Consider the following 27,528-nt stretch of genomic DNA (forward strand, 5'->3'; position numbering starts at 1 on the left):
GCATAGCTACGTCAGTGCAGTAATTAGTCATAGTTAAAAGATGGATTAATTAGTTCTTATGAAAAGTAGGGTTAATGTGGCTGAGGCTGTCTCATGCGCCTGTCTTTTTTTCTTTTTTTTTTTTTTGTCCTGTTGTTGAACACGTTTTCCTTGTAAAACAGACAGAAACAGCTTCCATTCTTCTCAGTTTCATTTCCACCAAAAAAGGCCTAGGAACCATGAGTGTCAAACCAAAGATAACCCTGGGAAACACCCAGATCCCTTGAGCTGATTCTAGTGTTCTGAAGCTGAACCATAATTAGCATTGCTTCATACCATGCAGGACTAATAATGTCAATCTACACATGCAGTACTGCACGCAGTTACACTGTGTCGTTCAAAGTGCTGCAGTAGCATGAACACAATGAACACTCTCATAGGTCAAAAACATGGCCCAGTCCTTCTCTTTCACCACCCAAACTGCTCCAGACGCACCATCAGCAGTTTTTCCCATAGCACAGAAGTATTTTTTTCTCCTATTTCCTAGAATTTGATTACATATAAACAAATTTGTCACTTCAGAGCATAATCAATCACAGAATCACAGAATTTCTAGGTTGGAAGAGACCTCAAGATCATTGAGTCCAACCTCTGACCTAACACTAACCAGTCCCCACTAAACCATATCGCTAAGCTCTACATCTAAACGTCTTTTAAAGACCTCCAGGGATGGTGATTCCACCACTTCCCTGGGCAGCCCTTTCCAATGTCTAACAACCCTTTCAGTAAAGAAGTTCTTCCTAACATCCAACCTAAAACTCCCCTGGCGCAACTTAAGCCCATTCCCTCTCATCCTGTCACCAGGCACGTGGGAGAACAGACCAACCCCCACCTTGCTATAGCCTCCTTTAAGGTACCTGTAGAGAGCAATAAGGTCGCCCCTGAGCCTCCTTTTCTCCAGGCTGAACAAGCCCAGCTCCCTCAGCCGCTCCTCGTAGGACTTGTTCTCCAGACCCCTCACCAGCTTCGTCACCCTTCCCTGGACTCACTCAAGCACCTCAATGTCCTTCTTGTAACAAGGGGCCCAAAACTGAACACAGTACTCGAGGTGCAGCCTCACCAGAGCTGAGTACAGGGGGACAATCACTTCCCTAGCCCTGCTGGCCATACTGCTTAAAGACTCTCCCCTGATCTCAACACCTGTACTATACTGGAGATTTGGTCTTGTATTCATAGCAATAAGACCCTTTCGTTATCAAAATGAAGATAACCCCAAGAATCACCTGAGCTGCTGTGAACAGTCTCTTTGTGTATCACAGCTGCACAGTGCAGGGCTGCTATTGTGAAAGACTGAATATGTGATCTAGCCATTGCAGAACTGTGAGAAAAGAGCCTATGACAACTATCTTTCCCCAGAAAACCTCTGCAATTTTTGACAATGAGGAATCACTCTTTCAGGATAACTCTGCGAAAGACCATTTGAAGAAAAGCATCGAACAGCTGCAAAACTATGTCTGGAAGGTTGCTCAAAAGGTCTTCTTTCATTGCCATATTCTGTGCAAGAAGTTAGCAGCCACTTCGCATCCTCTGGAACACTGGAAGGAAGACAGTTGACAAGAACAGTCAAGGCAGGTGAAGATGAGTGAGACAGGAAAGCAAACAACTACTAAAAGAAAATGAGAGGAGGAAAAATTGGGAAACATGACTACTACTAAGGCTGATATAAAGGTGGTTCTGTGAATAGCAGCTCAAAGAATACTTTTGACCATATGAAACAAAGATGACCTGATTCAGAGTGGGTTTTGATTATTATTTTTTAATGGATGGTGAAAAGTCTGTATATTTTAACACTGATTGTAACTTGAAAAAAGCTTATTTTCAAAGACAGGTGAAGAAAGCCAGCTGAATTAAAAAAATTTATAGTAGACAATCACATCAGAGATAACAAGTTTTAGGGTGTCAATAATTAAGATAAGCAATAACAAACACAATGGATTAGCTATCGATGAGCGAAACTCCTGTTCAAGGGATTGCTGTTCTGCTGAACAGAAAAACACACATGAATACTGGTTTGGTTCACATTTTTATTGTGCTACGATATTTCATTATCTCAGAAAACATGATGTTAAATTACATGGAATATATCTCCATTGGTAAAGTAACAAGGTAACAAAACTAAATGTAAATATGCTGCTTTGAAACTTGTTTTTGATTAAACCACTGTAAATTACAATCTGTTCATCTGAACAGTCAATTAAATAGGAGGAATTGAAGTCCAGCAAGTCCTCAGGATGACACATTTTCTACTACACATTAAAGTGTCAAGTATCAAACATGTTAATCTCACAAGATCACAGACAACCCCAGAAATATTGCATTTGAAAGGTTAAAACTAGCAGATGATGGCTAATAGTTTCTCTGCTTCCTCCGTGCCACTGCCATGCGCAAGGCCCGAATAATCAACTTCTCATTATTCAGGACATTGTAATCAGTCAGCTTCACCAGCTTGTCAAAATTCTCTTCACTGAAACACACCTCCCTTGTTGTAAATGGGGAGAGAATTGTGGAGACATCAACTTTGCCTTCAGACATCTCTTCAGGGCTCCTTTCCACACCTGAGGGAAAAACCACAAGATGCACCAATCAGGTTTTATTGCAGCATGTGGTTCCTATCATTCATTTAAGTAATTATAGCAGAAAATGGAGATTTGGAGGAGAAAAGAGGGTTTGCCAGAGGGATGTAAAAGTGGTCCAGTAGTATCATGTTTTTCAGAGCTTGTCCAAACCTGATGTACACCCAAATGTCTGGGAAGGAAAACAGCACATATCAGCAGAAGCATTTGTAGACCACTCATTAGACAACAAAGTCTTGGCTGCTCAAACTAGGAAAGAGGAAGCAAGAGAAAAAACGATCATCTTATACTGGGTGAAATAACATTCACTGAAAGATCAGAAGAAATGATGGCCCTTCAGAGAGATATCATAGCTCATATAAAAAACAACAAAAACAAAAGATCTCAGTCCACTCAGTTCTGAAGTGATGAAGGAAGTATCCCTGAAATCTTCCAGAAGGTTCTGCTTCTTTTTGCAGAGAGTGGTGCATAACAAGTGTATGTCAATAGAGTAGATAACCTGCTACCTATGCTGTATGTATTTTGGGAGTTTCACCCTCATGCTATATTTAAAAAATCCTGTGGAATAAACACCGGTTTTAATCTCAGATGTATTAGGAGAGCTTCTGTAGTTCCTACAGTTCAGATGTAATGAGACAGTATTTATTTTTGTCAGTGATGAGACTGACAATATCAACATTAGAAAGTTAGAAAGAAGGTCAGAATTGGTAGTGAGATATTAGATATGAAATTACACCAGGAAATTGACTTTTTATTAAAATTGCTAGCCACAGATGACTCACCAGGAGCTTTGTAATTCTTGAAGGTGTCATTTACTAGGGGAAAAAAGAGCACTGTTGGAGCATGGGGACTGTCAGAATCTTCAAACACATAGCATTCCTTCAAGTTTTCCCTGTCTTCCTCACTTATCTCAATTTTGGGAAATGGAATTCCTTGCCCCGATATGTATTTTGCAATCTGGTCCAGAGGCTGGATAAATGAATAAAATAAGAAGAATCAAATATCAAAAGAGACCGAGAGTTTTCTGAGGCTTTTTTAAAATAAAAAAATAAAACAACTTCAGCAGCTAATGTTAATATTCCAAGGCTCGGATTTTCCCCTGGGAAGATGTTAATTTTCAGAGAGAAATGGCTGTAACCACAGCATACATTACAGTTTATCTTATTTCCTTCATTGCTTCAGGCAAAACAAGAAAACAGTCACTTTATATGAACTTGCAAATACAGCCAAAAGCCAGAGGACTGATTTTACAGTTCCAATTAAACATGTTCTATAAATGGGTTCAGAAGGGAAAGGCAAGGAAACTGAAAGAACAGAGAAGGAACCAATCAGTCCAGATATTCCTCATCACCTTGACTTCTTCATTGTTTACAACTTTCCCAGTCTTTCTGTCCTCTGCATGGTTTGTGATTGTTTGCTAATGACTTCCTATTAACAATTATCAACATACCTTATGATCTCATTAAAAAAAAACAATTTGTTTTAACAGCTATATTAACTATAGGCCTATGTTTATTTTCATATTAATCTCCCTAAGAACGCAACAGTAATTATATTACTTCTCATTATTAATCAAGTCCAGTTTCAGCCAGTCCCTTTCCCTAAGACTGATATTAGAAGAAGAAAAAAATGATGACAGAAAAGGATCTCAGATGCCATGACTTTTCTCACCAGCGTCTGGGACCCTCCACTGTAATTTAAATGCAGGATGACATCCACCTCCCTTTTTGATCTCAAAAGTGGTGGGTAGCTGGTATTGATGAAAAATCCCGTATCAACCAGGGAGAGCTCATCATCTGCTGTTTCCATCAGCTTATTTGGGAAGGAGTCTATCACTGTGTCTGAAATACAAATATTTCTTGTCAGTAAGTGAAAAACAAGATTGACTGCTCCTCACAGAAAGTTAAAGATGGAAGAATGGAACCCCCGTTTTCCCTGCCTTCCTTTGATGACTCACAAACAGCACTGATTTACAGGAATGAATGACACAATACAGTTTCTTCCTTCCTGGACACCTCATACAGCTTTGGCCCTAAAGAATAGGTTATTCCTGTCTCCTCAGGTTGAGCTTGCATTGTCCACTGGAACACAATCCCCAGACAACCAAGTTCAAATTTACCCCCAAAACAAACAAACACAAAAATGAAATGCATTTGAAATCTGTTTCCCATTTCTTTCATCTAAGGAAGGGAGAAGTGGAGTTTCAGGAAGTCAGTCATGTTTTTTCTCATCTCCACATCAGAAATCGTAAATGAATTCCCAAGCCTAAACCTGCCCAAATTGTTACTGAAGGATGCGCTATGTTACTGTGCCTTTCCAAGTAGAGAATCCATCGCTCTCCAGGTACTTGCTGTGCATCTGGAAGCCTCTGATAAAATTGGGATACTGTGCAATTGTTGGGCGTCCTGTTAAGACATCTCTCAGAGCAGAGGAGAGAGTGGATGAGGGAGTGAGTAGACATGTGTCAATCTCGTAAGGATTCATGGACAGAAAGGGTTCTTCCTCTGCAAGAAAGGAAGCAGTTCTGAGTTTAGGACACTTTCCTGAAACAATCAATATTTTTAAAAACTGAATAACTAATAAACACAGTTGTCACCATCCCAAACCTGAAGGTAAACCAAATGTAGTTATTAGCCCTGAAACTTATAACTGAGCCCAAATCAAACTCAGAATTTCAGAATTAAGCTCTGAATTAAATGACAGCTACCTGCAAGCAGCAAGATCAAGGCAAACTCAACCTCACACTCTAGGCTTCATCAAATGATGCACACCTCTGCAGCAGCGTGAGGTGCAGAGAAGATCCAAGTGCTAAAACACAGGTAAACAGTACTGGCCTTTGAACAGGAAACCTCCAGAAAACATGTGACTGTCACTCAGCTGTAAACATTGGCTAACTTAGGGGGCCAGTCACTCTAGTGCTAAAAATAAATAAATATCTCACCGATATCTTTTACTCTGTCTCTGGTCCACCTACACCAGAAGTCCTCTGAATCAGCAGCCAAATTCCAGACATACATCACATCTATGGAAAATATACTACTCCACATGCCTGTAGTGTGAAAGAGAGAATATAAACTGATTGATGGAGTAGTTTTGGAAGAATTTTAATTGATACGTACCTTCAGTCATTGGATACTTCCTTTCTGTCTGGATAGATATCTTCGTGGGCACACTTGCTAAGTACCTCCTCACTAAAGCAATCTCACACCTGCTCAACCTGTTTGCTGGTGTCTTCACAGGGCTGTCCTCCACAAACCATGTGCTCACTAGCACCAGCTCTCTTTTGAGTAGACCAATTTTCCCTCTATGCAATAGTCACCTTGCATGTAGCAGATCCGAGTCTCTGGAAGCCTCTTCACTAGCCTTCCCATAAAGAACTCACTTCCAAAATGTTCTGCAGGAATAGACGCTCCGTATTTCAGGAGACTGACTTCATAAGGAGTGAACTCCAACCACTCTAATGGAGACAACAGCCAGATTGTGAAAAGGCAATAAAGTGTTAACTACTGCTAAACAGAATAGTGACAATGTACAAATTAAAAAGACACTGTCACTCATAACGTGCTGTTCACCAGCTAGTGCTGTACCTATATTGCTCACAGTATGCTGAGAGAACACATGATCCTCTCACATCAAGGGAGGGTAGTCCTAGGCTGTGAAGTCTTTTGACACAGCAGTCTCCAGCAGACAAACCTTGGTCTAAATGAAACTGTAAGCATTCTCTGCAGTTAATATTGCCCAAAAGTGCGTATTGCTCAGGTATAACGTGGTTCCTTTAGGGCAACAGTGGCAGAAAGCCTAACATTCATCTGGCATCATGTACTCAGCTGTTCGTATTAAACAAATATCGTGAAAATCAATAGCAGAGGAAACAGTGATTTTTGTACCACTAGACCTAAAAATTCAGAGTTCTCTCTATAACTATTCCAAATAGGAGTAGGTGTAAACATTGTAAGTTAAATTAAAATGTTCCTGTGACCAGGATAAATTGTGAGTTTAGCATCTCGTCTGGTATAAATATATTTTTGCTCCTAGCAACATTTAGAAATGATCTTTTTGTGATTAGAACAAAAGGACTATTGTATTATTGAAGCTGATTACATCCAATTAGTCTTAGTTCAGATTACTTAAATTACAAAAGTATGAGAAAACTAGATTATCATTACCTCTGAATGCCTGAGCACTATAGTTGGACTTGAGGTTGATGGCCACGTAGATGGGCAATGGGTTCTGACCATTATCCACTGCCTGCCGCTGATCGGAGAGTCTATGTTCGTCTTTCTGGTTTTAATTAAAACTGGTTAATGGAATGAGGTGACAAACAACTTGTACTTGAAATTATATAACGTCAACTATTAGTTTTATCCAGACTCTCCTTCCTGATTTCATCTCACTATACTGTTCAGAAGTGCATCTGCCTTGGTATATTCCAAACTTGGCAAGTATCCTGCAAACAGCAGCCCCTATATGGGTTCTCAGATTTTGAGATATGCGGAGAGGTTGTGTGTAGATTTGGCAAGGAAAAAAACAGTTCCCGGGAATAAATACATGGCTAAGTGAAAGGTAAGGTACTTTCCTTGGCTGGATTTCAGGTAGCAGATTTTATCAGATTTTAATATCATTCTCAAGCATATTCATATGCAAGAATATATTGCAGTCACACGTGACAACGTAAAACTTCCTTGGATAAGCATAAACCAGAAGTAAACTATTAAGTTATGCTATTTTAAATGTAATGATATTTCTATCAATCTTTCTTAAGCCTTTATAACATATTTAGAGAATGGCCTTTCCTACTATTTGAATAATCCCCCTATATAAAGCCTGTAACTAAGGCACTTTGTAAAAGCATATGTTCAATTATGTGAGTGAAGTAAATAATTTCTAATTTTTAAGCACCTCTTCTAGTCATGTTTTGTAATATTTAATGTTCAAAGTGATTAGGGTACATTTCCAAATACATTTTTCATAAGGTTGTTTGTGTTTTTGTTTTTTTCTTTTTCAAGAAGAGAGAACACTTTTGAAATGCCATGGCTCCTTCAAGGTTAACCTCACTTTAAAATGAGAGTAGTGTTTTAATAATGAACCTCAATATACAGCATTTAATCAAACATTAAGTTAATTATTTGCATTAGTAGTATTTAACAGTGTCCCAGGAATTATTTTTTCTCCTTTACAGTTACAGATGTTCATCAGGCTTCTGGGAAAAAAAAAAAAAAAAAAGAGTAATACCTTATCATGTAGCATGGATTCAATGACAAGCCCCCACAGGTCTATGAAAGATGTGTTATGTCCCTCCTTAGTCCTCTCCATCAGGTCATTATAATAGTACTTCAGACAGTCCAGACTAAAACAGCAGATCTTGTTTTTGGTTACTTGCTTGCGAGCTTCCTTGATCGCCTCTTCCAGATACTTTTGTGACCAATTAGCATCTTCATACAGGTTTGCCATTGTCCTGAATAAACATTAGAAGGGAACAATGAAAGAGAACTAACTGTGTTGTTTGGCTTCAGAGTACATTTTTGCAAGCTATTTGCCTGTTTCAATTCATATGGGGGTTCACAACTGAAAATTAAACACACTTGTTTACCCTTGAAATAAGAGGATTTCAAAACCTCTCCCAAGCTTTCCTTGCTTTGATGGTAAGACTTTGCGGGCTCAAGAATAATCTGAGAAATTCAAGGAACTAAAAAACTGCCCACGGCTATTAAATACACTGACTCCACAAGTCCTCAGAAAATCCTTTTTTTGGAAGGTGGGAAACACTTTAGCAAACAGCCACTACAAGTTTGCTCTAGTCTAATATTTTTTCCCAGGTATCTGCTGCTGACTCCTGTCTGTGAGAGGACTAGGCAGTTCTCAGGTCCTGGTATGACCAGTCTTATCTGTCTCCTCAAAATCACAGACAGGTACACTCAGATCTCCACATGCATACAGAGAAGCTAAAAGAATACTTAGACAAGCCTGCCATTAAGTTTTGGACATGTATAAAGGACTGACAAAATTCAATGCAAAAATTGTCTCCACTTTCAGACGAGTGTAGAGGAGTGGATCTAGCTAGAACCCACATGGTTATCTACTTTTAAGTTATTTTAAATGTGACATTGTCTGCTGTATACCCACTGGGAGAAGAGAGCACTTCATAATGAACAACAATAACTGCAGTCTGAGGCTGGTAGCTCAGAGTCATTTTCGGGATCATCTTCAACAACATTAATTCCACTAGACCCAAAAATGTCCTTTACCAGAGGAAGATGCACTCTAAATCCAAAATGGAAGTGAGATTAACCAGCAAATGGCAGGCATAAATTCTTCTTCCCATCTTTCTTCAATTTCCCGTATAAAGACAAATTCACTGCGTTCAGTCTAAGGTATAATTAATAAAATATGAAAAGGTAATACAGCATTTACATTAAATATCAGGCACAGACCATGTCAATGTGGTGAAAAAAGCAGCTGATGAATGTGATGATTGATTGCTTATTGGGTATGTTTGTTTCTTGGTTCTAGGTGGAAACAGGAAAATTGAAATCTTCTGCTTTACTAAATGCATCATAAGTTGATGGTGCTGTACAAACAATCAATAATATCAAGCACAGAGAACAAACATATCTTGTTTGGGTCATTCTTACCATGTGGTACCCGATAAACCACCGATGTAGGAAATACAGTCTAACAGATTGAGTTTCTGGAGTCCCAGTAGGCTGCCATACATTGCTGTCAGTGATCTTGTCCCTCCCCCAGTAGTCGTGATGGCCACCACTGGCACCTGTTCAACACAGCAAGGGAAAATGATAGAAAAAGCCATGCACATAATAGAGACAAACCTCTTACTGCAGAAATCAGATAATAGGTTACAGGCACTGATAACAAGCAATGGCATTACTTTGTGTAAAAAGGGTGTGATGCAAAAGGCTTCCATCATCACCATCTGATTGATTGGAGAGGTAAGGCTCATGTCTTACCCACTCACATTGGGTCGGAGGAGGCTGTTTACTTAATACATAATTGGAAATCAATCTCATCACCCTGGAATTCTTCTCAAGGTGTATTATTAGAAGCCAGCATAAAAAAAAATACAGGATTTACCATGGCAGGGCAGATTAGGGATTTGTGATTCTGCCTCTAACAATGATCGGTGTCTCAGAAGAATGCACAGCACCCTGTAATCAGCCAAACCACACAATAGCTGAAGCCTTCCTGACCTCAGGCCAGACATTACTTTATGTCCTGAGGCACAATCATCGACAGGGCTTTTTTTTTTCCTTCCTAAATTCCAAGTGCAATTGAAGAGACTGTTCTTCTCTTAATCTTTTCCTAATCTAGTACACCATTTGCTTCCATTAACATCTTGAGTTGTGTGGATGCTTACATGTTGTATGGGAAATGTCTATTTTTACCTTTAAAGTAATAACTTCTAATTTCATCAGGTGATTGACTATTCTAAAGACAATTAATAGAACTCGAAGAAAATATTTCTCCCTTTTTACAAAACTAGAAGAAACAAAAATAGATGTTGTTCTAACCCTGAACTTAGTAAGAACTTAAAATATAGGAGATTATACAATAATAATGAGGAAAAATCTTCATTGAAATCAGAATATATGTTCTGGTTTTACTTTTTCAGCACAAATTAAAATTCTAATTATAACTTTGAACTGATTTTTTTTTTTTTAAGTTGGTAAACAAGGGAGTTGGGATATTTTCAAAATTTTAAGATTAAATACATGAGTAGCAGTGCCAGAAAAACTAGACTTTTTTCAAAAACAAACTTTGGTCTTACCATTTTGGCCTTACCATGTCTCAGGAAACTCAGACCACTATGTAAAAGCATTCCCTTTTAACTGTCAACTAACGAAGATTCTTGCAGCTGGTGAGTTTGTACTTTCTTGATTTTCTACAGTCCAACCAGGCTTAAGCAGTTACAAAGGTTATACATAAATATGGAAGCAGGAGCATGACCTATAGTGATAAAGCTAAACAACTTCTAATTGACAATGTAATCTGTACAGCTCAACTATGCTACAAGATTCACCCTCTTTTTTCCAGCTTGACAGATTTATTCTGATAGTTGTTTTCCCAACAATGCATCTTTTCTGCTGCAGAAACAAATTGAAGTATTTTTAACTATAGTTTCTGTGCAAAAATTTAGCTTCCTCATCTCAGAATCCTCTTATGAATGCCATGAATATTGCCTTGCCTCTCCTACTGACCTAGAGCAAGCTATTCCCCAAACAACACCCTCCAGCTGTTCTGTATCTGCTCACCATAAATTTTCTTCCTGAGACACATGAGCAATACCAGGAATAAACAGGAATGGGTTAAACTGGGTCTGTAAAGGCACATCATGCCATCTCCACACAGACCAGAATACTGGTTTCTCTTGCAAATCTCTTATTCTAGGTTGCTGGGCGTGGCCTAGAACAGCAGGATTAATTAAGCTATTTTAGTTTTTCATGTTTCAGTTTGTGAGCCAGGCCCCAGTCCCTGGAGAAGAATCACTACCAGGGACCGTATGGCTTGCCTCATGCTCTTTCAGATCTTCCTCCAAATTAAGAATCTTTTTCAGAGCAGCAGCAACGTATTTCTTCCTTTTCCGCAGGAAGTCCTGTTCCTCCATGCACAGACTAAATCCCAAGCGCACATCCAGGTCTCCTGAGCTGGAACAGACAACAGGACTAATCAATGCACATCAGTTATAGCCAATTTCAGGACCTGTAAGGGCAGTCAGTCAGTGAACTCCACAAACAAGCTGTTTTTAAGTCTACATATTGATCAAAAAAATAGAAGAAAAGGAGCATCTCTATTGGCAGCAAAAAGTAGTGAAGATAAAAGGAGTGTCCAAGACACCTTAGATTTCTTGTGGATGAGAGCACAAAAGGCAAGTCACACAAGCTAGAGAAAGAGTGACAAAGTAGGTGAGATTTTTCCTGTATCCATTCCTTTCTGTCACCACGACATCCTGAAAAACTCAACTGATGCCAGCATCACCTGTTCTCAGGTATTGACTGCTCACTAACATTATCTGAAAGTGAAGCTCTTAACAATGAGTTTGATAGAGCTTGAAAACACAGGACAAGTCCTACACCATCACCTTGCTGCTTAGACTGTCCCATGAGAGCCAGCTAGAACTGGAAGCTTTGCAGCATTGCCTGTCTTTGCTTATGTTGGATAAATAGATGAGTAATCCTAGGCAGTGCACATGACCCTTTGGGAGAGCATAAGTTTTGCATAGTGTTCTGCCTTTGTTGGTTTGGGGTGGTTGCTTCACCTGCACTTATCCATATGCTCACTTGCAGCTCCACTGATTTGTAATGCCTTTCACCTGCATGCTGAGTAGATTTCTAGGTAAGCCTCATACAACAAATACATAAGAATATCCATCATTTTTCTGCACAGGCAGCCACACTGCATTCTCTCCCCTGAGAAGTGTGAAATACAAGCCAAAGGTTTTGCAGGAAAAAAGTACAATACCAAACAAATGTCAATTAAGTTTTTTGTGCTTTTCAAAAAGGCAAATATACTTATTACAGAAAAGGGCACTCAATATTGCCCAAATCTTGTGTATCACATCCCCCTCTAGTGGCTGCAAAATATTATTTTGAACATTACTTTCATTAGTATTCCATGAACACAAATATTTCAAGGGTTAATGTCAGTATCTTCTGTTCTCCAGAAAAATTTGTACATGATAGCTTAATTTTGAGAACAGAATAAGGTGATTTGATTGACCTAAAAAGCAAGCAACTTTTTTAGTGTAGATGTAAAAACAGTAGCACTTTCTTTTGTGCAGTTGCTCTCTCTATAATCTGTAAAATTGAAATTTCAGTAGATTTGTTATGGGCTGAGATTGATAAAATAGATCTCTGTCCTATGCTCTGAATTTTATCTCCACAGACTCCTCCCATGCTCTGAACATCAGAGTTGCTTCCCCTGTGTATGTCACACAATAGTGAGGATGCTGTTAACCATATAGAGTCTTCAGCTGTACCATAAAGCCTCATTCTTTTCAATTTCACCCATCACTACTGCCATTCTGTTCCTGTAAGGTGTAGAGGTGCAGCTGGTCAGGTCCAAGATCACATTTTGCTCAGAAACAGAAGGAGCAGAAGCCAGGCCGCCCTTCAGTTTGATTGTTTAGGAGTTGGATTTTTTTTTGTTTTGTTTTGGTGAGCTTGCAAAGTCAAAGAGGGATAGAGTCTATTTCACTCGTTGTACCAATAGACAGATTTGCATAAAGTGGTAACAAAAATAATATCCAAAAAGTGTAATTTTATTCATGTCTAAGAATGGTAGTCATAAAATGAGATAACTTACTCTGAAAAGAAAAAAAAGAGTCAAACTCACATTGACTTGCATGATCCTGAAACTACAATGGATTTGCACTTACCTCAGGCACCACCTGACTACAGGAGAAAGCACTCACATGGTGTTTTCCTCTCTCCACTGACTAGAGAAAAAAAATAGTTTACAGTAATCCTGCACACTAGGACAAGAAGAGGCTATCTTACCATTTTCTTGCTGTCAAGCACACCTCAAAGGACTGATCCTAGAAATCAAGAAAATAAAGTTAATTACCACCAAATTTTAAAATGTTTCTTTCCTTCAAGCTCAGACAAGACTCATTCAGTAAGAAAAGAGCTTCTCAAAAAATAGTTCATATGACTAGGATTCATATTGTTCTGGAACCAAACTCACTCTTATCTAATAAGCTTGCTTGGAGTAATGAACTTGCATGTTACGCTAACTCATAGCATTCATACTTAGAAGAAACACAAGAACCAGAAAAGTTCTCACTAAAAATATATATATATATACACACACACAAACCACTCTGAACATCAATATTTAGGCTACATCTGAATTAAAAAAAAAATCAATCCAGAATATGAGCTTAATAGTTATTGTGGAATTACCTCCAATAAGCATAAAGAAATTTTGGAATACATGTGCATATGACCATCACTTTTGTTCCTTGAAACCACCTAATTCTAATTTTGGCATGTGGCTTTGCAAAGATTTAACTATTATTACAGTGATTGCTACCATCTGCTTCCTTTAAAAGAGAATAGGATGGTCTTATTTAAAAAAAAAATTGGATAAGTATCCATATAATTTTACACAATGACTTTGCTCAGTTAGTAACCTTATCTCTAGCAGGTTATAATTAAGTACAATTTGAAAATATTTATTTCAAAAGGTTCACAGAACTCACCTCTTCTACTATTATTTCCTTCTGCAAAGGGAGTGAATTCAGAGGGAAAGAAAGGACCCCATATCTCTGTGTTTCATTTTTATCTGCCAGCTGAAACAATGTAAAGAACAGTGGGGATACATGTGAAAGGTTTATCCTGTCTAGTACTTCTCCTCTTAAGAGGGCTAGTTGACTTCACTGTTGACACTCAGTTCTTCTGCTAATTTCACTATGGTTAATGCCAACATACAGAAGGGGAATATACCTCTTCTGGTAATGTGATATCCAGTCTTGTCTGGTCATTTATGACGCAGTGAAATACAATGTTCTGAAGACCAGGGTCAGAGCCCAGTGAAATCTTCTGGCTTCCTTCATGGGATCCTTTCACTGTAAACATAAGCTCCTGATCTAAACAAAAAGGCAGGGAACAAAGAATTTTAACTATTTTTTTAACTATTCCAAGCAAACACACATAACTGATAAATAAAATATGCCTTTAACACGTATGCTTTTTGTCTGACCTTTCTTATACCCCAATGATTAAGTAGACTATGTGTGGCCAAAAGAGATCAAAAATAATATAAAACACTGGGTAGATCTGTATAAATCATAAATACACAGAAATTACACACTTTTGAAGTCCTGTAGTGTGTCATTATGCTCTTCATAAATACATAAAACCAAAATTTAGGTTTAAAGGTGTGTCAGTTTAAAGAAGCTTTGGATAATTCACACAATTTAAAAAAATCATTTATTTGATGTCAGTCTGTTCTGGTTCACCTTGTATATATTTCCTTTCCTTTCCTATATTTCACCTTGTATATATGTGTCATATTTCCTAGGCAGGCATTTCAGACTCAAAGCCATACAGAAATACTTGACACATGCCCTCTGCCATTACTCTTCCATGATAATTGTGTCACCAAAACCAAAAATGCCTGCCAACGCAAAGTCTGTTTCTTCACAGAAAAGTGTTGGCATTCACAGAGACACAGTATACTGTTCCCTTGAAGGATCATTGCATAATTTTAAGCAACTAGCCTTTCCTCCTCATGCTACATTTCAGACTGAATCTTCTTACCATACAACTCAGCCATTGCTACAATTTTTTTCATAAAGGTCAATTTTCCACTCATGAATTAACTAAAAACAACTGATTTCTTGAGATCTGCCCCATGAGCACCATTACATGAGCTGTTTGTTTTAACTGAACGAACTTAAAGACTATTGAGGAGTTTTGCTATATTTATAAGGGCTATATTTTACAGGCAAAGTCCTGTTTTGGTAGTGGTTTGCATACTCAACCCCAAATTAAACATACAGGATAAGCCTTCCCTATATTAACTTGATTATAAGATAATTTAAGGATTCAACTTAGTTAACAATTTTAATTTTGAACTGACAATAACTAGAGAGAATGCACCTTCTCCCCTCCCCTCTCCCCCCTCAAAAAAAATTAATTCTGGTATATATGGCACTAGTTTTGCATCAATTTAAGATCTGCTAGGAAACCAAATACTTGAATAACTTGAATTTAGCAGATACAATCTTTCTGAGCATGGCAAAGCTAAGTGTTGCGTGACACAGCTAGAGTAGCATGCACAACAGATTATTAGTTTTTCAACATCTGTTATGACAACTGAATCACAACACAAAAACAATAGGTTAATGAAGCAATAACCTCACTTGTGGATTGCTGCTTCAGCTTGCCTGTATCCACTCTAACCTCCAAACAGGAAACCTCACGTGCCTGCAATAAGAAAGGATAAATGATGATTAAGAGATGTGTAAATATCTTTGCAAGTTATTCATACTGTCCTTCACCAACCCCTCTAGCGGATCAATGGGCAACATAGTTATTATCTATTATTATCTGCTCAGATGACGTAAGGATAATACTGACATGGTATTTTTTCTAGGTTGGAAAGTAAAGAGGAACAATTCATGAACTGCTTGAACCTGGAGAGCCAATGAAGTGATAAAGATGAGACCTATTCAAAATAACAGGTGTAATGAGATACTGGTCTCTTTTTATGAGTGTTTTATCACTTTCTTCATTAACCATTGTTAGTTCTGGGCATACTGTATAAACAATTGGTACTAATGAGTAATTTTGTACCCACTACAGACCTTTATTCTCAGTAGGACAACATGGCTGACAGTACTGGCTTTGGGGCATAACTCAGTTTCCAAAGTTAAAAGTACTATGAAGTCATAGGGAAGACTGTAAGAAATAAACATTACCACTAGTACTCCATTAGTAATGATGCCATCAGGATAGTCCAAACTGAAAAATAAAGTGGAGAATGCAATGTTATCCACGGAACAACTTGGATAAACATTTGATTCTATCAGTTAATACACAGGTCATTTCACTCACCCACCCCATCCCACATCAACTTTGACATTTAAAGTTCATTCTCATTTACAAATTCTTTAAAGCTGTTAACAAACAAGATTCTACCAGACTATCCCATCCTTCTCTCACAATAGAATACGAAGCTGAACTTGTACTGCTGTGTTTTTTTCATCATTGCTTTAGAAAAACATGTAATGAATACTGATGCAGAACATAAAGATTGAGAAGAACTGGAGACTGTTGCATCTATCCTGATTGTTTCAAGCATTATACAGTTTGTCCCAAGTTTTTATACTAAAAAAAAAAGAATTTGTCCAGATTTCCACAGAAACATTAAGGTGGGAGACATTTTATTCACTTCTATAAGAAGATTTGCAATATAGACATGAAATTTTAACATATCACAATGTGAGATGTGTTTCCACTTACCCATTTAAGGGCAGAAGTAGGTTGATATACTGCAGAAACCAATTTTTATAAATATCTTTCCCTCAAAGAATAAAACAAAGCACACACCACATAGGCAGTTCCTCGTTAAAGATTATCTTATAATTTAATATCTTATTAAATTGTCATATCTCATAACTTATATTAGTCCTAAGGGAATACGCAAACAGAAAATTGTATGGATTTAGCAGCAGCTCCTCAATCTGACATAGACAGCATGAGTCATTTATTCAGACTTATTATACATCCTGTAGTCTCACAGTTATATAGTTAAGATGTGTATTTAATCTCAGCAAAAACTATTCAATAAGTTTCCTTTAAAATCAGATTCATAACTTAATTAAAAAATTTGTTGGATTATTTTCATAAACTATTAGATACCAGCACAAACACATGACAAAAAAATACCTAAACGCAGCAAACACCACTCAAGAAAAACTTTACAGTGGAAAGAAACAACAGTTAAGCTCTGGAAAACATTACTTAAGAATTTTGTAGGATCATCCCATACTGAAAGTGTATTTTAAGAGTTCAAAGAACATCAGACAGAGAATTCACACAGGTGTTTCTACCTGTTTGTAGGGAAATTGATTTAGTTACCATTCAAGATTTCTCTCAGATCCAAACTTCTGTACTTACTTATTTTGTAGTCAAAAAGTTTTAACATTACCTGTCATACAGTGTCACTATCCTAAAATACTTCATTAAGTAATTTAAGGAAAGCAGAGAAAGAGTTTAACAGATTTCAGCCTACATATCCTGGTAAAATGAAGGTGGAAAGATAGCAAAAGATATCCCTCTATGGAGATAAGCACCCAGTAGAGCGCAGTATTATTTCAGTTACTGGTATCAGCAAAGTGTAAAGTTAGACTGATAATTAGGAGGTCCAAAGCTTCTTCCACCCTTCAAGCAGGGTGGGGAAGAACACGTACTGTTGCACAGAACAGCTCGGGAGACTCCTAAGAAGAGCAAGGATGCACAGGCTTTAAGTGCTGACAGACAAGAAGTCCCTCTGCAGGGAGGAAGGAGGTCAGTTGTGTGGACACAGCTGTAAAGCCCAGCTGCTGTCATCTGTTGGTTACTCCACATTATGCCTTCAGCTTTTAGACCTTGAGTTTGAAGGCTTCTGCTATTCAAAGCACAGGACACTTACTATCTGTTAGTTTCCCTAACAGTCTGCTATCACACAGCCCTCATTACACATACTAACACTTCTGCTCTCTGCTCTATCACAGCTTTTGATTTGTGGTCTTTATAATGCAGATCTCAGTTCTGTTAAGAGAACTGGGAACACACTGTGGCCTGCAGCAGGGGAAGCCAGGAACAGACACCTGGATGCCTCCCCCACTGCATATCTGTTGAACAGGTACCTAAGACTGTGGTGGACTTTGTGACCCAGGGAATCATTTCACATCCCAGGCATCTGCAACAACTGCTCCAGATCACATCCTCTTATCCTCCTTCAGTCATACCTGGTTCATAATGAACCAGTCAACATTGTCAGGAAGTTACAGCCACATGAATTCTGAGATTACAACTCCAATTCAGAGTATAAAACCATACTGTTTCACCTGAGAATCTGGATTTTTGGATAGCTATGTACAATATTTTAGTTCTTTCATGGATACAGATTCCCATTCTTTTACTGCTTTCCATACACTGCTGTCTACTTTTCTGATGACCTGACAGATGGAGGATGGTATGATTTCAATAAAGAAAACTCTATTAGCCTCAAAAATTATTCGGTGGATGCATTCCTTGACTTAAAACTTCTGCTTTAAGTACTCCTTGAGGACTTGTGACTTCCTGCCACAAATACAAATATGAACAGCACACTTAACGCTTGGTGGATTGAGACTCAGCCCACTCAGAGTTTTGTCAGCAGTGCCCAAACCAAACTGCTGGCATGAGCTGCTGTTCCCCACATGCAGAGGGGGGGAAATTTCTCAAAGCAACACAGCCAAACTACAGAAAGAAAAAAAGGTTTTTATTTTCTAAAAATCATGTGTTTGCCATATTTCAATAATTAACATTCAAGTTTTATACAACTTTTTGTACATCTATTTACATTTATTTGTGTTAGGTGGGTTTTGTTTTAAATACTTTCACATTTGGAAAAAAATAAAAGAGAAGGGAAGAGCTGATGGGAAAGGTTGTATAAGAGTAGTCCTTCATTCTTCTAAGAACTGTTAGAGATGCGCCTCCTCAACTCAGGGTTTCTGGAAAATAGAAATAGGCCAAAAAGAAAATCATCAGACCCAGAAATACCCTGCACCCCTCAGACCTCTCCTTGGAAATTCAAAGTACCTTTTAGTTCATCAGAAGTCTCTTTGTGGCCACTTAATACCAGGCCTAAGTCTTCAGTAAAAGTCAGAGGGGAGAGGGATGTTGAGGGAGCGAAGCCACCTAGTCCAGCGGGATCCTGTCCCCGTAGCAATTCGTAAAGGCTCGTGTTGTTGCTGGACCCTAGCAGTTGAAACACAAGGGAGAAAGCCCATGTTACCATTAATAATCACCACAAACTAACACAAGAAGCACTAAGATATGCAAATCTGCAACCTGTGTACAATGACCTTACCTTTTCTGTCACTGCTGCTCAAGAGCAGCAGCTCTCACGCCAGCTGGGCTCGTGCTATGGGCCCATAAAACGGGTGTTTGCAATCCCTTGGCTTGGTTGCTGGTGAAAAGGCACTTGGAGGAAGGAGCATGCCTTCCTCTGTGTTGTTAGGATCAAACGTCTGGCTCAGTGCCTGCCACAGGTAGTGGCAGCAAAGAGGGGTGCATTTGCAGGTACTGCAGGCAGTGACGCAAGTCAGGCAAAACTAGAGAAGGTATTCATGACGCAGTTGTGGAAACGAAGTTACCAAAGTGGAAGTTTTCTTACATTTTAAGCCAAAGATAACTGGAATGAACGCCAGAACCGATTTCAGAAAGATCAATGATGTATCATGAGGGACTTTTTACAACAGTGTTTCATAAAAGTAACCCAAAACACAATTTTTGCAGTGAGGTCAATAGGCAAACTATAATAAGTGAGTGACAAAGCCATTATTGTAGGTGCAACCCAGGAAGCTTTCTTGGCCTGGGGTTACACTTCATGTATGATATTGTTTATCTGAAGTGCTAGAAAGGAAGAATGGGCTAATACGGCAATTTTTGTAATTGGTAACCTGTAGTCTGGAATTAAGATGTGAAAGGAACTACTTCAGATAAATAGTGTCAGACAATATGCTGATGGTAATCACTTCCAAGATAAACTGCCATATTAAAAAAAGAATGAAAGCATATTGCCATTGTTCTCATCACAATATCAGATTTGTGGAAACTGCACTGCATGGTAAGCTATACTTCCTGTCATCGCTATAGTTGGTCATCCCCATCTGAAAATTATCTGTAATCTCTGTCAACACTTCAGACCAGCAATGCTTTTGGGATAGCTTAGCTGTTTAAAGTGTCTGCAAAAATTATGGGAAGAGGCACTTACACAGTCTTCTATTTGGTTCTCAAATCACTAAATAGCCAGTGATCCCTTTCTGAAGAGATCTTTTCCTCTGTACTTTCTTTCAAAGCTCTGTTGTGTCCCCTCCATTGGTTTTGGCCCACCAGCCACCAGTTTCCCCTCAAGTTTCAACAGTTAAACCTTGATTTAAACCTTGATTTGGGGAACCCAGCCTCCTCAGTTTCCGTTCAGCAAGGTCTCATTTGTTATTTCTGACTGTACTACAGCATCTCATCAGGAAAACAGTGACAAACATACTTCAGTCTCTCCACAAGGTAAGTCCACAGTTGTTCCTGGACGCTGTTCCTTTTCCTGGTGTCAACTCTCAATATGGGTGTCCTTCTCAATGGGAGAATTAGTCAGCTTTTGTTTCAAAGTTAGTATCTCATTTTATCCCTCTCTGGACCACCAAAGATCTTAATTTGGCCACTGGGCTCTGTTCTCTTGCCAAAACCTGCTGAGCTTGTTCAACACAGACGAGGTCAGTTTGGTCCATAGCTTTCTGGTAACCCATCTCAGCTATTTCAGTATTTCAAACTAGAGAGCTCTGAAAAAGTCTTACAAAGGTAAATGCACCCCATGTTCTCTAATTTTAGTCTACCATCCCTTTCCCTTATTATTGCTGACATCACATTTTTCTACATTGAGGGGGGAAAAAAATCCTTCTCCAGGTCAAAATTAGTACATTAGTCACTGAGGTACCATACTCAATAAAGAAGTGAATCCACTGAATAAAGAAGTGAATCAGAAGTGTTCTTGTTGTAGCAACTGATTCATGATTTTAATCCTTTTTTGAAAACCTCTTCCTTGGGACTACCAAGGGTCCTTCTTACTTGCATAGCCCCAAACATCATCTTCCAAACAGGAGAATTCTCACTCTGACAAACTGCAGAAATTGGTTCATCTCTGACTTTATCTATAAAACATGCCTTTGGGAAAATGCAGCTGGCTGCAAGGTCCAAAATAATAGTTTCACACAAAGCCAGCACTCACATGCTTCTAGAATTCCAGCTTTTGCCCCATATACAAATCCACCCCTGCACAATACCCAAGCCAAAAAACCTGCTCAGATGTCCCTTATCAAAAAAACAGGATTAACATGAGTACATGTATGATTTTATATACCAACTTCACAAGTCATCCTCTAACTAGAAATATCTTGGATAGACCATGTGGGATATCTACTGCAGCTCCTTCCCCATTGCCATTATTGATTTCATGACACCAAGTTATGATAGGCACCATTTGTCTTGGTGCAGGGCCTTCTGACTGTTTATGTACACAGTAAACAACAACCAACCCACACTGGCGAGTTTCCATGAGCTGTAATAGGAGAATCTAGGACTTTTTTTTAATCTCTGATAGCCTTTTTCTTGTGAAAAGGGACTTCTGCATTTGTAATACTGAAATACTGCTCTTTCTCCAGCAATTCCTAATTTCTAGCAGGAATAAACACACTATTCAAATTCTTCAACAAGATATTATGACAAGCCTCCCAAGGTGACCCAAATACCTGGTCAAGGTCTCAACAATACCTCCCACCTCTAAGGGAGTTTTAACAACCCTTTCAGTCCAGTATCATGGATCAAACTGATAACAGAAATCCTTTCAAATAACTGCCCTCAGTCATAAAGCATATTATGGAGATAGATACAACCCTGCCTCAGACTCCCTCTTCAGGTGGTGCAACAGGCTTAAATTTCCCCACAGTATAAATTCACTGAAGCAAACATGTTCCCTAAACAGCTAAACACCTGAGCTCCACTGCCAGCTTTCAAGCTGAACAAGTGAAGCTAGTGCTGCTCCTCCAGTTTTCCTGTTTCCTCAGTCCTCAGCCTCCCACAGTGAACTTGCTCTTTATGCAGAATATTTAGTTCCTCTCCTTGCTGGAACTGATAATCAAGTCTACCACATCTCCCTGTGTGTAACCAGATAAGTATATCAAGTTATAGGAAAGCTTTTTTTTTTTTTTAAACTCTGTGGATTTGAAAAGCAACTTCCCCTCAAAAGAGACAAGATATTAAGGCTTGGCATTTCTTCTTCTAAGGGTCAAAGATTCTTGAATAATGTAGATCTCCTTGTCCTTCTTCATGTAGTAATCCAATGAGGAAAAGAGGACTGGAGAAAGTAGGTGTCCAGGAGGTATTAGTCACCCCAGAAGTACTAGCCAAACATGGCAAAAAAATGTTTTTTTCAGATATTTAAAACCTAAAAATCTGTATTCTGTAATCCCAATTTACTAGACTCAAATGAAAATATCTAGATACTGTGTTCAGAGAATGTAGGTTTGAGAAGCGCTGTCACAGATGAACCAGCTTTCCTGACTTTTTACACTGAATACAACAGTTTATATAGAATTTAGGACTTTACTCACGTGTTCTGCAATGTGAACTCCACCTCCAGTTCCTCACGTGCCTGAAAGAAGGGAAAAGGAAGAATGGAATATTACTTTTCTTCATAGCTTCCCTCACACTAGTTGCTTATCATTTGTAAAATGTATATTTATAATTGCACTTGGGAAAATTCCCTGAACATAAGAATATTTTGCAAAAGAAATTGTGTTGCCAAATGAAGATATTCAAGATACTGAAAAAGCATTTGCTAAAACTACTATTTTGACATCTGGAGCTCATATAAGCATGAAGATGTACGATCTGATTATTCTGCTAAAACACCAATTTTTCAGATTTGGATTCCCACAAAAAGAATCAGTTGTGTTATTGTTATGACAGTTCAAACTGGATGAGAATTCAGAACTTGTACCAAGAACCAACACACTGTGCCTGATATATTCTGGATGAAGGCAACAGGACAATTACTTCTAGCTGCTTAGAATTTGAACATATAGATTTGTTCTTATGCAAATCAACTAGCATGGAGCATTGCTACAGGGATTTTAATTCTTGTTTATAATAGCAGGAAAATACATTTCAAGTAGATTTTAATTTTTTTTTTTTTTTTAGTAATAAAACACTATGAGGATATGCTTAGGTGGAATGACAGAATTTGCTTTTGTTCTCACTGATTCCATTGCTCACCAGTGGATTCAGCTGAAACTTCACTCGAACAGTACGTCCTACGGTGAGTTTATCTATGTCAAAGAGAACTGTGCAGAGTTCATCGTCCCTGGTGATTGTGTCTTCATCACAAACCTTTAGCTCCAGTACATTCTGTAAAAAGAGTTTAAGAATTTTATAACCTTCTTTCTATATCATCTTTCAAAGTGCTCCATAAGACAGGTAAATCTCAAGACTAGGATTTCTTTTTCCTCTCCAGTTTCAGAAGAGGAAATTTAATTGCTTCTTACTGTTTCTGAAGACTGAATGATTAAGCAGCAAATAGCTAGAACAGAATACCAAAGGAGGATGTAACTGTAGTTGCTGTAGTTTTGCATCATCTATTTACTATCTGCAGATAATGAATAGTGAAAAACATTTGAAAAACATTTATTTTCATTACCTTGACTCGTCGGTCAATCTTATAGCAGAAAGCTTCATTCCAGACTGGGTTTTTGCTGTTCCTGATGGTTCTGGTCCGAACCTTCTCAGTTGAGGCAGTAGGCAACCACAGCGTCACATAGCAATCTGAAAGGGTGACTGCATAACAAAAAGATAAGCAGAGTGACAATGCGTCTAGAAAAAGAATTATTGCAATGTGTACCTTTAACACTAGGAAGTTTGAGATAACACAGTAGGGGATTTTTTTCCTAAATTACATAGACTAATGAATAAATAATACAATAGAGCACTCACTGGAAAACAAACATCCTCACACATTTGTCATGCTCATTCTTATCTTTTCACTTTGAGTCAAACTCATTTTTCTTTTAAAATATTACTTTTTATTTGAAATAGCACTGCACTCCACATGTAGTACAGGCACATCTATCCATGCTGCATATAACTCAATACTCATGATTGTCCAAATGACTGGGGCAGAGCGTAGGTTAATGTTGCCATAACACAAGGATAGTTAAGAGCATATGCCCTCTCCCACATAGACTCAAATCAGAGCTAGGATGGCTAATCTATAGCTCAGGCAACACACCTCAGCCTTTGATCTGGGTTGGAAATAGACTTGTCTTCTAGCATGCCCTCCCCAGCTGCTTATTTAAATGAAGACAAATTTTATTCATTTCTTTATTTAGGCCAAAAAGTGTTCCCCCCATTAAAACTGAAAAATTTGATTTCCTTGTCACAAACCAGAACGTGACAATTTCATATTAATGTATCTGAGAATTTTTAGAAGCTTTGTCTTTCTCATGAATTCTTCTTTCAGCACAACTGTTAAGTTACTGTTTATCCTACTCCTTCCTACTACTCTATCTGTGAACTGGAAAATCTTGCCATCGCTCCTGTCTGGGAAAGGAAACACCAGGAGAGATGTTAGCTCCTACCGTATTCTGACGTACACCTGGAGGTATTCCCTACACCTGGAGGGAAAATCACCACGAAGTGACTTACAGAATCTTGATACAGGCTCCAGTGGCCTTGGTCTCATACCTGTAATGCATTTCATATTCTCCAAATTTTATGTTAGCAATGTTTAATCAGTCATCTGATTCTCACAGGAACCTTGTGAGTCAGAAGAGGTCAAATAATTCAACCCGTAGTTAATTCCTGCATCATGCCCCAAACCTGTAGCAGTGTTATTACATCATATTATGTACAATTTTCTTCATATATTTCCTCTTTATCTTTTAGTAACAGCTACAGAATTAGGTTGTTCTAGCAGGTGTATTTTTCCCAAGCTGTGCCCTTATCATGCAGTTAATCCATACTACTGCAGTCAGAAAAAGTTTGGTAACAACCATGGGAAGGACAGCAATTCCAGTTGGTGCCCTTAGCCAGTTGTGATCAGAAAAGCAAAACCAAAGACCTTCATCAGAGGCACAAGTGTGGACAGATGAAGATTGAAACAGTTCTTGGTGATTAATACTACAGCCTCCATTTTCAAAGATCTTGACACACACTGATTAATTACCTCAGAGTGGCAACATAAGGATTAAGCAAGTCCCTTGAGAAAACTTGAATAACTTGCCCAGGACCCATAACGCATCAGTGTCAGGTCCAAAACAGTCTAATTTCCAGGCCTACATCTACATCTATTAAAGTTGTCTTACTCTGTAACAATAGTAGGGGATAAATATTTTTAAAGTGTGTTTATTTTTCACTAGTAAAATATATAGTGATGGCAAACTCGAACACCAGGAAGAAAGATTTTCTTCAATAAATTAAGCACAAGTACTTCAATAAGAAAATATGAAAAAACACTGAAATGGGAAACACCCCAGTTTAATCAGAAAATCAGGAAAGCTAAATCAGAAGGAAAATATTAACTCAGCATTGTAACAAAAAGCCTACGGTTACCATTATAAACAGGTAGAAAAGGGATACTTTCCTGCACTTGAAAATGCTGAGGCTTTGATGAAAACTAACCAAAATGTTTACATTCTCATTTTTTTTTTTTTAATGTCTCAGAACAGGTAAAGCCCATTTGCCATATCCTTCCCACTATAGACAAAAAGACACAAATCTTACTTTTCCCCACAATAATCTGAGTTTCCTCAAAAAATAAGTTTTCAGATGAGAAAATACTCTGGCTTGAGAGTTTTCAAATCTCTCTGCCAAATACACTTAAACAGATCTCTGGAAAGCCAAACCCAAGTTTGGAATTTAGTACATTTTAAGGGAATAAGGACACTACATGTATACAGTCTTGGGACCTGAACACAAGGAAATAAGACATTATGTTGTGACAGACAAACTAATAGCCTTCATGAAGAAAGGCAATACTATTCACAGTGGTAAGGAGCAATTGTGAGTAATTTGTTCCTGGGAAGGACAACCACAATGAACCGGAGCATAAGCCCGGAACCTGGAGTAGACAAATGCACACACAATTGTGCATGCAGGGTTGCAGATGCAATTGCAGTGACTGCCTAGTCGGATCACATACTTGGTTGATGCAAATCACCATTTAGGCATTTGAACATCTGTTTTTTTGTTGTAGTTGTTAAATAAAGAGGCAGGGCATACAACTAAGTCCATATCTTTTAAAAAAAATTAAAATATATCTTTAATCTCTAAGAAACCCAGAACCCTACATCTTATAAGGCTGTGTCTTATTAATCAAATCATATTTTCAAATTACATGGCAAAAATTACCAAAAAAATTGATAATCCCTAACTTCTAGATTAACAAGCATCAAGATATAAGCAGTAAATAGAGAATCCAGTAAATTGTAGCAAATTTTTTATAGCTGGAAAATAGGAGGTACCCGATAAATAAGTTCACTATTATGACACTGTGGAAAGTGCAGGGTTAAGTAACAAAGAATACCACAGGTGAGTGAAACAGATTTGTTCTGATAGTAATCACTCATTCAAAAATAATTGTTGCACAACTTCCAACAACATTAGTCCTATCAGCAACCACCAAATCCAACTTCCAACAACTTTTCCCCCTACTCTTGACCCAGCACACCACACAACATCTCAAAATATATGTATATTACATCAACTGAAATTTACAGTTGGTTTCCTAAGAAACTATGACATATTGCATGACACTGAGTGTACCAAAAGACAACGAATTTATAGCTATGCTCAGCAAGATTTTGGAGAAAATATTATGGACTATGCATCTTTGATTTACTTTATTTACATTTATTTTACATTTATTTACAGTATTGGCACACAATTTAAAGACCATAATGATGACCAAATATTTACTTTAAGAAACTGTAAGAAGTATTTGACAATCGCATAAGTACTCACGTAAGTCTGCCTTCCGTACGTTCCTCACTCTTAGTATTTTTACAGTCAGCAAGTTGAAAGGAGATACCGGTCTCTGCACAACAATTAAAAAAAAAGACAACATTGAGATGAGTATGGTAATCTATAGTCAGAATAACGCATGCTGTAACCCTGAAGTTAGAAGAACCAGAGCAGTTTGAAAAACTAAATGAATTTTTTTGCTCATAACCTTTTTCAGGTCTGTTAAAGCAGCAGCAGACTTCAAACCCCTATGAGTTGAGAGCAGCTGCTGAGTTTAGTTTGATAAGGATCAGTTCTTTCTAACACTGCTCTTTAACTATCACAGTGAACACCCCTAAAGCGTACTTCTCAGCATCCTCAGGTCCTACGCACATGGCTTACAATATAGTAGACTGTCTGTGAGACAAGAGTAGCTGTCAGTAGCTGTGCAGGTAGATGTAAGTGAGCAGCACAAGCTTCCATACACAGTCTAAAAATCCAGAAATGGAGCTTATAGTCTGGAGATATTTCTCACAAGGGCTCTGATCTTCAGCCCTAATTCCGATCAGAAAGATACAAAACTCTTTCCAGAAACGATCCTGGGAATTAACTCACAACTCTACTGGTTATCAAACACCTTAAGCTAAGAAATGCTATTT

General features: G+C 38.1%; 1 protein-coding gene across 1 annotated transcript in view; it reads right to left on the reverse strand.

Annotated features, from left to right (window-relative positions):
• Positions 1–2,385: 2,385 nt before the first annotated feature.
• Positions 2,386–27,528, reverse strand: part of LOC309878240 (cytosolic phospholipase A2 epsilon-like) — a gene marked incomplete at both ends in the record, with an annotated part of 30,777 nt that continues 5,634 nt past the window's right edge. The window contains 19 exons of the mRNA XM_082760518.1: positions 2,386–2,594; positions 3,395–3,581; positions 4,284–4,453; positions 4,925–5,116; positions 5,554–5,661; positions 5,932–6,069; positions 6,779–6,893; positions 7,845–8,067; positions 9,245–9,381; positions 11,137–11,272; positions 13,124–13,161; positions 13,828–13,917; positions 14,072–14,214; positions 15,493–15,556; positions 16,051–16,093; positions 22,486–22,526; positions 23,150–23,281; positions 23,571–23,707; positions 26,891–26,963. Coding sequence (XP_082616644.1) covers positions 2,386–2,594; positions 3,395–3,581; positions 4,284–4,453; positions 4,925–5,116; positions 5,554–5,661; positions 5,932–6,069; positions 6,779–6,893; positions 7,845–8,067; positions 9,245–9,381; positions 11,137–11,272; positions 13,124–13,161; positions 13,828–13,917; positions 14,072–14,214; positions 15,493–15,556; positions 16,051–16,093; positions 22,486–22,526; positions 23,150–23,281; positions 23,571–23,707; positions 26,891–26,963 — 2,376 coding nt within the window. The remainder of the gene's footprint in view (positions 2,595–3,394; positions 3,582–4,283; positions 4,454–4,924; positions 5,117–5,553; positions 5,662–5,931; positions 6,070–6,778; positions 6,894–7,844; positions 8,068–9,244; positions 9,382–11,136; positions 11,273–13,123; positions 13,162–13,827; positions 13,918–14,071; positions 14,215–15,492; positions 15,557–16,050; positions 16,094–22,485; positions 22,527–23,149; positions 23,282–23,570; positions 23,708–26,890; positions 26,964–27,528) is intronic.

The sequence above is a fragment of the Aythya marila genome (assembly GCF_965140915.1).
Source record: "Aythya marila genome assembly, chromosome: 5".
Lineage (NCBI taxonomy): Eukaryota > Metazoa > Chordata > Aves > Anseriformes > Anatidae > Aythya > Aythya marila.